This window comes from Lygodium microphyllum, chromosome 20, assembly GCF_053477565.2.
Source record: "Lygodium microphyllum isolate KBCC chromosome 20, Lygodium_microphyllum_v1.1.10, whole genome shotgun sequence".
Taxonomy (NCBI): Eukaryota; Viridiplantae; Streptophyta; class Polypodiopsida; order Schizaeales; family Lygodiaceae; genus Lygodium; species Lygodium microphyllum.
This window is the reverse complement of record NC_141154.1, coordinates 123,711,010-123,724,461: the sequence shown is the minus strand read 5'-3', so window position 1 is coordinate 123,724,461 and position 13,452 is coordinate 123,711,010. Positions and strand designations below refer to the sequence as shown.

The window sequence follows — 13,452 nt, the reverse complement described above, 5'->3', positions numbered from 1 at the left end:
CGTTTTGAAGATGATGCATAATTTTCTTATTGTAATCTATCACTATGAATGTCATCCTTCTTATCATAACAATCAGTTATAATATGATATGTCCTTCTACAATAATGATTGGCAATACTAGAATTATTAGAACCTCTGTTCTACCATTCATCTCTTCCTCTAGAACTAATCCCTATCTCTAAAATTATCATGACCTTATGAAATCTACATGTCACCAAATTGTTGACTTAACATGTTTTGTCGATTATTACTAGCACGACCCATATCAGAGCCTCTTGAAGAGGATGTGTCATGTCTCCTTCCTGAACTTGAGAAAAACACTTGGACTTATTCACCACTTTTTTTTTATGATTCACCTTGCATATTGATCTCTACAATAATTGTGAGAAACACCAACTCATCAAAATCTAAAAATATTTTTCGTAAATACAAATAAGTAAAAAAAGGTTTCTAGATCTTCTTCTTATTAAGGCCACTCAAATTAGACAAAACCAAATCATTATCATTAGGCATTGCATCAATAGTTGCAAAGGCATCTGTAATGGTCCTCATCTTCTCAAAACATATTCATTTATAGAAATATTCACCTATTGCTTGAGTTGAATCTTTCATACCTTTGTATTTATTGAAAATATATTCTCAAAGATTGTCCAAGGTGCATGTGAATTTTCTACATTTCTGATATGCCCTAGCATAGTGTTATCAATAACTACAAACAACTAATATAATACGTTTTTGTATTTTACATTTCATTCTTTCCATGCCTTTAATCTTTGATTCATTTTCTTCACTTGAACTAGATTTCTATTATTCTTAGCCATTGTGACACAACTAAGTACCAAATAGCAAGCATGTCTTCTACAATCTTTTACAAGATGTACACGGCAATAAATAAGCAGTATTTTCACTTATTACTCTCAATAATACATACAATATACAACCTATTTGCATAAAAACCTTGTATTTTCTTCTTGAGAAACACCTCAAACCTTACAATTTTGAAATCTATAGCCCATGCCCATGAGTATGGCCAGCACAGCCAAAAGTATAGTATGCCCTGAAATTATTATTTGCAACCTTGCAAATCCAAAACTAGGCCAGAAATGGCCCCAAATGGCCAAAAACAAAATGGTACATCTCTAAAGGGCTATTCTATAGGATATACACTATTTTGCTTGCATATCAAATCTCATGAGACAATTTGAGATTTTCACTATGCCTTGCTTTTGATGCCTCTACAAGCACTATCCAAGGGAAAGAGTGAGGGAATGAGAGAGCTTCTTACCGATTGCTTGTTTGCCTACCTTGATCCTTATCCTTCACTTGAACCTCTAAAACCAACCTCTCTCAAGGGTGCCACTTTGATACCATGTCACAAATCACATGGTGGGGGGACTCACTTACACTCTTGCAAATCCACTAGAAATTAGAAATTTTTGGAGCAAAGCCTCCATTCCTAAGAATAGTGGAGATTGAGTCACCTCCTTTGCTTACCTCAACAAAATATCCCTTGAGCATTTGGACATGCAATATCCATTCATTGATGCTAAAATTCAACTGGCATTGGGTGGACCAAATGAAATCTATTAATACAACAATAAGATATTCAATAGACGTGAAAATGAAGATCGAGGTAAAATTATTGAGGCTAATAAGAGCAACTAGATTGAAGACATCACGATCTTGGAGTGCTATGAGAAGGATTTGAGTAGAGTCCACCTATCCAAAATGAAGAATCCAACAATAATGGAGTAGGAACAAATCAAATTGGCAACTCTCAATGCTAAGGGTTGAATAGGGTTCTTATAAGAAGTCTTCTTTGGAATTGGATTTACAAAAATGACTTTGATGTGGTGTTATGTAGGAATACAATCTACGTAAAAGGAAGAAATTAGTCATTTTGCAAAGCAATTACACTTCTTTCTTGGGTAGCAATAAGAATCATAACTCCAAATACATGACCATCATTCAATTAGATTGAGAGCTCCTCTATGAGTGTCAATTAGAAGATGGAGGGATTATTGTGCCATCCATTGAATGGGGTGGGGGAGGAATTGGTGTTGTTAATATATACAAGGCCAATGATAGGAGAACGAGAATGGTGCAATGGCAAGGGCTTTCTACTCTTTAGTATGGTGCTAGACAACATGGATGCCTCTTCATCTTCAACTATCTTATCTCCAAGCAAATTGGAGGCTTGGGATACCATTGATAAGTTAAGGCTAGTGGATATGGCTAATTACCTTAGCATGCACAACCCAAAATTCGCCTTCAACTCCCTTAATCATTGTTGCTATTAGGCTAGTTTGGATAGGTGGTATTGTAGTAATAATGGGTTTTGGCTCCCAACCATCTTAACAATTGAAGTTGATGTTGATTGTCTACTCTCACATCATTGGCCTCTAGTACTACAACTCAAGTCCATTGAATTAAAGCACATGAAGGGAGTTCACAAGTATTTGATTGCTAATTCCATGCACTTTAATCAAGCCTCGTTTTAATATATATTTCTTGAAGCAATGGAAAGGCTCAAGAAAAACCTTGACAATTGAGTAACTCTCCCATGGAATAGCTTCACAAATGCCTTGTAGCATGTCATTACGCTTCAAGGGGTCTGGCTAAGTGAAAAGGAAAGGAAGAAAATGTCTTGGGCCAAAAAAATTCTAGCAAACATGGAAGCAATGAAAATTAAAGAGCCAACATAGTGTGAAACTAAAGTAATTAAGAAAATGCAAATAATCAAGAGGGTTGCCCATATTAATGAATTGGAAGAGTTGAGCCTAACCTTCAATTTACCTTGTTGCCTTACATCAAAGGGATGGAACTTGGATTACGGGCCAAAGAAGAATTGCCCAAGAATGCAAAAAACATTTCAGATCATTACACAACAATTCTAGGGATTGTAACTTACAAGCAGTTAGTCACATTCTAGAACACCTCCCCCAATTCATTACCCCAAAGAATTGATCAGGCCTTCAAATAGGAAGAAATGGAGGACGCATGTAAAAGTCTAGGGGTAACGAAGTCGACTGGAGCAGATGGAATCAATGTGGAGCTATTGAAGAAGTTTTGGTTGGAAATCAATCAATTGATACTTAAAGGATGATGAATGAGTATTGGAGTAAAGAATCATGCCAACATCATGGAGTAGAAGTGTCATCACTTTGATACCCAAACAAATGCAATGTAATCAAATCACACATTGGAGGCCAAACTCGTTGATGAATATGATCTATTAAATTCTCACTAAAGCAATCATAAAACAACTGAGTTGAATGGTGTTGAGACATATGAACAATCACTAGTACAAATTCATTTAAGGGAGAAGTCTACTTGATAATCTATTGAATGCCATGATGTCAATGGAGTGGGGCAAAACTTCAAATCAAAGCACTGTAATGCTTCAATTAGAAGTGGAGAAGGCTTTTGATAGGGTCAAATTGTCTTATGTTAAGGAAGAAAATGGGTTTTGATGATAGATTTTCTAAGCTTTCTTTCTTCTTAGTTTGTCTTGCTCAAATCTCTTTGAACGGGGCCTTGCTTGATCCAATCGAAATTGGAAGAGGAGTTAGAAGAGGGTGGCCCATAAGTCCCTTTTGTTAGCTATTGCTAGCCCTTGTTCTGCATAAATGGAGGCATTAGCAATCATGGGTGAACTTGAGGAAGTGCATTACGAAGGTTGTCAATTGGTTTGATAGGGCTATGCCGATGTCACTTAAAGCCACCAAGGAAAATGTGGATAGAGCACTAAAGCTTTCAGATTTATATAGTGAGATAGATGGCTTTGCTATCAACATCAAAAATCCTTAGTCATAAGATAATAGAGGAGAATTTGACAACATTAAATGGAAAAGAAACTTCATCAAAACAGGAAGAGTCTTTAGGTATTTGAGATTCCTAATAAGGTTAATGTCAAGGAAAGTGATCAAACTCTTTGGTCCATGTAGAATATCTAAAAGACAATAAGAAGTTGAAGTCCCATCAACTCACCACCCCTCCAACTCAACCTGAACTGCTGAAGGTGTTCATCAATCTAATCTAGCATTTTCTCTTCCCCTAATCACTTGGGATTCAACTCAAGTAAAGGCTTGGGGCTCATTAGTTGGTAACTTCCTTAAGGGTAAGAGTAATAAGAGCAAGTGTGTTGCTCCAAAAAGGATGAAAAATCTCATGGGTTCTAAGGAAAATAGTGGTCTACAACTTTTAACGCTAGAAACCATGACCGAGGCTATTAGGGTCTAGCTTCTCAATAGATGTTGGACAAAAACGACCCCTTGGGCATGTATGATGAAGGAAATCTTAGCATTCGCGAATGCCAATCTATGTGGCAAATGGGGATTATCAAATGAGGATGTTCTATCTACTAAAGCTATCTATTCCAAAATTTAATATTACAACCAATCAAACTATTTTCTTTGCATGCCAATGAGTTGATTTGGTTTTTTAATGAACAAGTTCTCTAGCAATGTGGACTTCATAGATATGGGTTTGGGAAATTTATATTGAGTTTGGAAAAATTAACAATGATTCATCTAAGACCATCAAGGTGCTTCATTATAGCTCGGATCAATCAGAAACGTTTTTGGAACCTTGAATCTTTGTAGTCTCTTGCTAAACGTTTTTGGAACCTTGAATCTTTGTAGTCTCTTGCTAATCCTTTATAATTTGATACAAACAATTTTTCCGTGTGTTTTAAAAAAAGAGCAAAACCTCTCTCTCTCTCTCTCTCTCTCTCTCTCTCTCTCTCTCTCTCTCTCTCTAAGCAAGAAATATAATGATTTATCACTATTCAATCAGCCACCCAAATGAACGTGAGGAGCTTGTTCCCCATCCTAATACTACTCAAGGGTGCAAGACAAGTTAGCACGAATAAGATACTAAGCAAGCAAAATAAATTACAAAGCTAGAGATCCTCCTTATTGACCACAAAGTAGGAGCATGAAGTGTCCAAGTGGGTAAGAGCTCAAACTTACACAAACACCATGTGGACACGTGTCTAACAAAAGTGGCATCCCACATGCCTTAAACCCACAACTTTATCAAATACGAGGCCAACCTTTTAACTATTAGGAAGGCAACCTTTGGAATGTGTATAAACTATTAAGCTCACCTATTAGAGAAAACGACAAATTAAACACGAGCTTACCAAGCAAGCTCGTAAATGCATTATCAACCAAAAACCAACTCCACAAGTTTGTATTGTTGATCAAATTCGTAAAGAGTTAAATTCCAAGATATCAAAGATAAGGGAATTGTCTTAAATGTGAAGGGTCCCCGGGAGCAAAATGTTATACTTTATATCATCATGGGTGGCAATAATGGACTCAGAGCATGAATTTGCCTTTTAAGTGCAAAAGCTGAGAAATGGATTGAAAAATATCTGAGACAACCGAAGGACAGGAGACATGAAATGTGACAGATCATGACTCGCGAGGAGATAGATGGGAAAAGCACTAAGGCAGGCCGTAAGTTCAGAGCTCTAAGGTCGTTACCTAAAGATAAGTTAATTAATGATGGGCGATTAAAGGAAGCACTAAGGTCACCCGTCCAAAACTTGAAGGCCGTCTCCTCAAAATAAAGTTAATTCTTTTAAAAAAGGAACCCTTGAAGTACGACAGACAGAAAGCCCACGCGCACATACCCGCGAGGTGGCGTCATAAATAGACAATATTTGATTTAATGTCTGTTTACATCTCCAGCGAAACAATCAAATATAATAATATTGAAACAGTAACAAAGTTAAATAAATATAAAATATCAAACTTTACACCTGGAGACCTATTTAATTTTATTTAATTTTATTAGGATAGGATAGTAGAAGTATCTTAAACTCCGAATTTCTACGAGAAAAAATATTTCTTTTAAGGGAGTTATATTTATATCACACGCGCAAGGATAAATTTTAATTTTCGCCAACAGGCGTCTGTGGGTTTCACTCCTCTCTCTCTCTTCTGACATTCATTTACACACGCTTCTTGTCGGCTTGGATTTTCCTTGTCCTTTTGAAAGAAAAATAAAAGGGCGGGGGGAAGAAGGAATCCGGGATGAGACGTGCATCGGCGGCGACGTAAAAGCTCCGTCAAAACATGACTGACGGCGCGGGACGCCCCGAGGTCAGGTCGGTCGGGGCCCTGGGACTTGACGCACGGACGGACGGACGGACGGAAGGGCCTCAAAAGAACTCGAACTCCGGGGTGTTGTCGGACGGGCTGTCGGAGAACCAAGCCGCCGCCTTGTTGCGTCCGCTGTCGTCCGACGACGCCGAGCCGTCGGCGTACCGCGCCGTGAACGGCGACGGAATCTCCGGCGGCACGGCGCACCGGATCAGCGCCCAGTTCACCCCCTCGAAGAAGGCGTGCTGCTTGATCTCCGACGCACCCCGCATCGCCGCCAGCCGCTTCTGCGGGTCCTTGTTCAGCAGCCCCCTTATCAGATCCTGCGCCGCCGCACATGGCTGCTGCTGCTGCCGCGCCACCCCCAGGCCGCCACCACCCTCTGCGTCGTCGTCCTCCCCGCCCCCGCCCAGCGTCGGGAACTTCAGCAGCTGCGTCACCACGTTCATCAGCGTTGTTTCGTTGTCCGACCCCTTGAACGGCGTCCGGCCGTACAGCAGCTCGAAAAGGAAGATGCCGTACGTCCACCAGTCCACCGCCGAGCCATGCCCCTCTCCGAGAATGATCTCCGGTGCAAGATACTCGTGCGTGCCCACGAACGACATCGACCGCGCCGATGTCGGCTCTGCAAGGAGCTCCGGCAGCGCAGGGGTACTGCCCCCACCGCTGCCGCCGGCGGTTCCGCCGGCGCCGTTACCAAGACTACTCCTACTCCTGCCCCCAGCTGCCCGAGACTGCCTCGACTGCCTGCTCTTTCGCCTGCTGCCGCCGCCATGGTGATGAATGGAGAGCATGCCACGGATTGGCAAACAAGAAGCGATAGGATGAATGCTGCAGGGGGACACACATCTAAGTGGTGCCATGCATGATGTTACGCCGCCAGAGGGGCTACACAGACCTCCGCCTGGCGGAGGAGATGCCCAACCTTCCACTGTTGCTGACACTCTTGTCAACGTTGGATTCACTGTACACTTGAGGGAGAGGTCAAAATCTGAGAGCATAATGTGCCCATCCTCCCGCACCAACACATTCTCTGGTTTGAGGTCCCGGTAAACCACACCCATCATGTGCAAATACTCCAGTGCCAGGAGCACCTCTGCCGCATAAAACCTGCAAACATTTTTTCAATCCAAACGCTGTCTTCAATAACGATACTCAAATCTAAACAGATATTCCTAAAGGTTAATGATTCAATATACATACAGGTAAAACACGCAACAGTATCGATGCTGTCTATCATGACCATGCACAGGTTAACAGCGTGTATTGTCAAACCATAAACCTTGAGCTTGCAGGTACTGTCACACTTACTAATTTCAAATCCTGATATTAAAGCACTGACAGAAGCACTCACCATTAGCTAAACTTCCCCAAAACATGCCAATATTAACGCTACAACTACAATAAGGCTATCTCAATACAGGCCATTGTCAGCAGCACTACTGTCTTCTAGAACATGTTTGGAATTGGACGTAAGTAAATCCACGCTGCGTAACCTTTTGTCCATGGACCATACAATTAGATGCATGCAAACACACTCAAACCTTGACAGTACATTGCCATATGCAAGCCTTCGCAAGGGCTGAAGGTACAACAAAAATTATCATAACCCCATCACCACACAAGAATGCTTTCTCCAACCCAAATGCCGTCTATACACCCCATATTTGATCCATAAAAACATGAACGAACTTTAGTTTCAGCCCCATACCTTACAGCATCATCCGTGAATCTCTTCATTGGCTGGAGTTGCCTCAGCACGTGCAAATCTCCACCAGGACAGAACTCCATAACCACACAAGCATGCTGCCCATCCTCGATGTATGCATACAACGTGGGCAGAAAAGGATGATCCAGAATCTCAAGGATTTCTCTCTCTGTCTGAGCTCTGTGAAGTTTGTTCCTGCTAGCCAACGCCTTCTTGTCCATCACCTTCATGGCAAAAAAACAGTTGGTTCCTTTCAGCTCTGTCAGGTAGACATTACCAATGTCACCGCTGCCGAGGCGCTGGAGAAGGCGAAAGTGCGACAGGCGGACACCATCTTCCCTCGCGGCCAAGGTTCTGATTGATTCCCATCCAGCGTCCTGGGCTTTGTGAGGTTTATTGGTGACAGCACATAAGCTTCTGGGGTCATCAACAAGAACCCTGCTACTGCTGCCACCAGAGATGGGGGTTGCAGGGGTAGAGGTCTGTTCATCGTCGGTGCCGCATTCCGAAGCCTGGTCTGAGCTTGGCTCACACATTGCTTCACTGCAGCCCCTTTGATGTAACAAAATGCTGTCAAGTGTGTGCTGCAGTGCAGGATTAAAGGGCTGCCATGGTCCTCTTGCTTGACTGCATGATAGGAGAGTAGGGGTAGGGAGTCCCACAGGGCCACCAATCTAGTTGATTACTGTTAGGATTGTGGAAAGGTTTGGCAAATCCCCACATGGGTTCCATAGCTCAAATAGCCCAACTAAACAGGATATGGGGATTCCTACAGGTCGGCCATACATACATGCGAGAGAGAGAGGGAGAGAGAGAGGTTCAATGCATGCAGAATGAAGACGAAGAAGAAGAGGGAAGAAAGACGAGTGGATGAAACAAGACTTAAAAATTAAGGAATTGCTATCATTTTTCTTTTTTGTTTTGGCTTAGAAGGATTAGACTACATAGAAATAAGGTCCAACAGCCCCTTAATGATTGCTTAACTGCAAACTTCTCGAGACTCGGGAGTCGGGAGAGAGGAGCCAAGGATCGAAGGACATGTCACAGACACAGACAGAGACACAGAGAGAGAGAGAGAGAGAGAGAGAGAGAGGACTCAGGAGGGGCTCACAGCCCAATATGAACGCCGATGACAGGGACCTTAACAATAGCCAGAATTGATGGGCCGGCTTTTGAGAGTAAGGTAGTAGGCCTAGGCTTGTGCGCGTGACGCATTGGTTTTCGAGGTTTTTTTTAAATAATACCAATCGGCAATAACAACAGTTCAAAATCTATTTTAGCTTTTCAAAATAATAATAATTTTAGCCAACAATAACAAGTCCTTGAGTAGCAATGAGCATATTCCAAAATCTTTTTGGAGGGATTTTTTGAACCTTCAACTTTGACAATTTGCAAGTTCTTTCTTAGGATTTCATAGATTCGTCATCATACCATAATCAGAGTGACCCTGACCCTAGAATTTAAAATCTCTCTCTCCAAATATATCAAGGGCTTTTTCAAGTGTAACAATTTTACTTGAGACTAAACACCGGTGTTTCAAGAGACAGTCCAGCAGCCCTCACCCACAACACCATTGGATATAAAAGACATGCACTTAGCCGAAATCACTACTTTGAAATAAAAGAGGGCAACAAGGCAAAGCTATTGTTACAAACTACAACCCTCGGTCTCTCTCTCGCCTCATATTACTGTATGACTATGAGTATAGATTTAAGACTTGCACTTGCAATCTTCTAGTCATTGTGTGTTCAACCTACCAACTAAGAGCTATGCCACACCCAAGTATATGTGCTCTTAGGACTTGGAGTACGCATGGCCACATGCAAATCCAACTTGTAGAGAGAGAATGCAAAAAGAGAGAGAGGACACAAAAGAAAGAGAGATAACACAAAAAGAAAGAGAGAAAATCTCTTATGGACCAATCTCCAATTGACAACTCCATCAACTCTAGCAAGCTCATGGAGTATCCTCATTTTTAGGGGTACTCCATCAACTCTCTAAGAGCTCAAACATGCACAGGGTCAATTGACCTATGCAAGCTGGCACAGTTGACCTTAACGAATGCACCTCCTAGCCCTATCAACTTCAACCCTGAAAAAAGGGGACTCTATGAAGTTTATGAAGTACCCTCTAAAAATGAGGGCACTCCATCAATTGAGCAAAGTTGATGGACATGTCAAATGCTAGTTTGATGATATGAGTGTTGTCTCTCTGCTTCATGTTTCTTTCTCTTCCTTTCATCACCATTTGCTGGGGATTCCACCAAACTGTTGACCTACATGTGGCCAGAACATGGTGAACTTGATAGCACTTGCCACGCCAATCAACCTACACATGGCAAGGCTCTAAGTGACGAGAGCCAAGTTGCAAAGTGTGCTAGCCACACCTCTATAAACTCAACTATGCTCTCTCTCTCTCTCTCTCTCTCTCTCTCTCTCTCTCTCTCTCTCTCTCTCTCTCTCTCTCTCTCTCTCTCTCTCTCTCTCTCTCTCTCTCTCTCTCTCTCTCTCTTTGCACAAGTAGGAAGAACTATGTGCATGAGTGGACAACATTTTTGCCTTGAAAAATGGGGTTATTTGTTAATATTTCTAGAATTTATCACAATTGCACATATTACATCCATTAAGAGCACACACTATATCAATGTATATGCAACTCCATGATAGCCAACCTCACTGTACTAATCCTCTTGGCCATTGAGGTGGCATATGGTAGTTCTTCTCATTTCTCATTGTCATGCCCAATTAGGACTACATAATGACCCTCATTCTTATCCGCCATCACGCCTTTGTCCTCCCTTGATTGCCTCTCTCTTCCCACACATATTCCTCTACTCATGGCTTTACTAGATTGATGCATAGAAAGCTCAAGCAAAGCTTGAATGCATAGCCCATTCAATCCGCAGCAATTGCACATGCACTTGTCCCACCCTCTACCACACCCTTTGCCATAGTCATTTGTAACCTAACACTCGTCCTCAATCTTAACTTCCTCCTTTCGCCTTCTACCTAAAGATCCTAATGAGAACTCTTTGCCTTGAGTTTTTGAACTACTCTCAAAAAAAATTGAAGCGTAAGAGACTACTTAAGCTTATGGCAAGTATAGCTAGAAATATCTACAAATTTAGAACACTGACTTGTTCCCTTGATCTCTCCACTCCTTGTTACTTTTCTCTCATGTACTATCAAACCCAACATCTACACTGCAAACACACCATTGCAATAGCTTGATCCTTTTGACATTGCATTATCCTCTCTAATTTGGGCTATGAGCCTAAGACATTAGCCATCACATGCTTCAAGCCTTCCTCCTCCATCCAAGGGGCCCTTTCCACCATCACATCAACTTGTCCCTATTGCAAAGATCTATGCATTATTGCTTGGATAGCTAATAATATTTTTAACATAGAAATCTCTAGGGAGCACCTTAGAAAATGTAAGCATATCATATGTGATCAACAAAAGGTTCTTCAAACAAAATGTTAATAAATTTACAATATTATTTATAGAAGGGGCTTTTCTATTGCACTTTGAAAAAAAAAAGTAAGTTTCTTAAGAAAAAGAGTTCATTTATTGTTGTATAGCATGCTAGTAAAGCATATGTTTTAATACCCTTTAAGCATGTGTGATATGGATGGTTTCTTATATGCACACGTGCGTGTGCTTGCACACACACATGCATGCCTCACAAAAGAGTCTTTGAGGAGGATTTCTAGAACTAATTGAGGTTTGCATCGCTCCTTTTGCTTACAAACATTTCATAAAGAAGAAAATGTCTCATGAAGCCTCTTCTTCAAAGCTTGAAGAAGCTCTCTTTAGTAGTGGACTGAGACCCTTACTCAAAGCAATCGGCTACTTTTACACACACACACACACACACATAGAAGGGGGGAAGGAGGGAGGGACCTAGCCTAAATCCACTTTAATCAATGTTCCAAAATATTCTCTATCTAAATTAGAAAGAAATTGTGATTCTAAAAGGGAATGTGTTTAGGAATTTAGGATACCATGTGGGGGTGGTTATTTCTTCTGTGTAACAATGCTGATGCATCATCAACCACAATCAAGGATATCACTGGAAAAAAATTCTCTTAGGATTGTTAATTGACTATTATCGAGATTATTGTGTGAAAGATGAAGGGAGCCTTGTATTGCATTTGTTGGGATTATTGTACACATGTAACTCTTTTCAAGGGGTGGGGGCTTCTTGAATTTGGAAGCTCATATGGATAATCACAAGCTAAAGTTTCTATTAATAGCTTTGCATTGATAACAGCATTGCAATGTTCAATCTTGCTTATTAAGCATTAGAATTCTAAGCATATAATCCTTATTGTTCGCTCTAGAACTAAAGTTTTTCAAGTCCTAGTCACGACCATCACTATTTTGGCTTCATGCCTTTGTTTTTAATTGATTAAAAGAACGTATACATCTTTATGATAAGAGATTCTAGAATTTGGAGCAGCTTAGGTTTTTTTTTCCATTACTTCTACCGTTGTAGACTTCTTGAGGTTAGCTGATGGTCAACCCTCAAAGGCAAAAATTTTATTAATCATATGATGGTTAATGGGCATTATGACATTCAATTTGGAAAGATAAGGTTAATCTTGTCTCCTAAAAATAGTAGGGCCTTGATTAGGAAATAGAATGATGTTTTTGTTCTAGCTAAAGGAGTTGCTCTTGTAATTTCTAGGATAATTGGGTTTTGATGATGCAAGATTAGGTTAAGTAGTTGGAATATTGAGCTTTTTTATGAACTACATCTACACAATTTGTTGACTTCAAGATCCAATAAGATATGTAGAATTGCTTTTTCTAAGGCTAAGTGGAGTCACCTATGCTACATGTTATTTGCCTCATATTTTATCTCTCTTAAACTTATTAGAAAAGCAAGGTCCACTAAAAGGTTCCTGATTGTAAGACCTATAGTCAACATGTCCGTTATCGTATGTTGGCCATTTTCATATAAATTGTAAATTCTATGACCTATAGTTCATAGCTTTTTGGTATGTATTGCTCGTTGGTCTATAAAATGCCAGCTTTTTTGTTTCTGTTAAAAAGCCTCTATTATGTGGTTTTGGAAAACTTCCTCATCAAAGTTTCAAGGTTACTTTTCACATTATGCCTCGATTTTCATGAACAATAATTATCAAGTCATGTGTGACCACATGTCCAATGTCCATTTGCATCCTTCAATGAGCAAGGCACAAGTTTTCTCTTCTTCTAGAGACTCTTTGTTAACATCACCCATAAGGGAATCTTTGTGTGTGTGTGTGTGTGTGTGTGTGTGTGTGTGTGTGTGTGTGTGTGTGTGTGTGTGTGTGTGTGTGTGTGTGTGTGTGTGTGTGTGTGTGTGTGTGTGTGTGTGTGTGTGTGTGTGTGTGTGTGTGTGTGTGTGTGTGTGTGTGTGTGTGTGTGTGTGTGTGTGTGTGTGTGTGTGTGTGTGTGTGTGTGTGTGTGTGTGTGTGTGTGTGTGTGTGTGTGTGTGTGTGTGTGCACGTGCGCGTGTGTGTGCGAGTGTGCGCACGCACATGAGTGCATGCATGCATGCGTGCGTGCATGTGTGCACGTGCGTGCGTGCATGTGTATGTGTGAAAGATGTGTGAAAGACACAAATACCAAAGTTGATTCT

General features: G+C 40.9%; 1 protein-coding gene across 1 annotated transcript; it reads right to left on the bottom strand.

Moving 5' to 3' along the window:
- Positions 1 to 5,855: 5,855 nt before the first annotated feature.
- LOC148019344 (serine/threonine-protein kinase D6PK-like) lies at positions 5,856 to 8,919 on the bottom strand. Its single transcript, XM_087660977.1, has 2 exons — positions 7,825 to 8,919; positions 5,856 to 7,223 (listed from the first exon to the last, which is right to left on the bottom strand). Exons 1-2 carry the CDS (start codon positions 8,355 to 8,357, stop codon positions 6,173 to 6,175), a joined length of 1,584 nt encoding a protein of 527 aa, XP_087517103.1. The 5' UTR covers positions 8,358 to 8,919; the 3' UTR covers positions 5,856 to 6,172.
- Between the last annotated feature and the right edge of the window lie 4,533 nt (positions 8,920 to 13,452).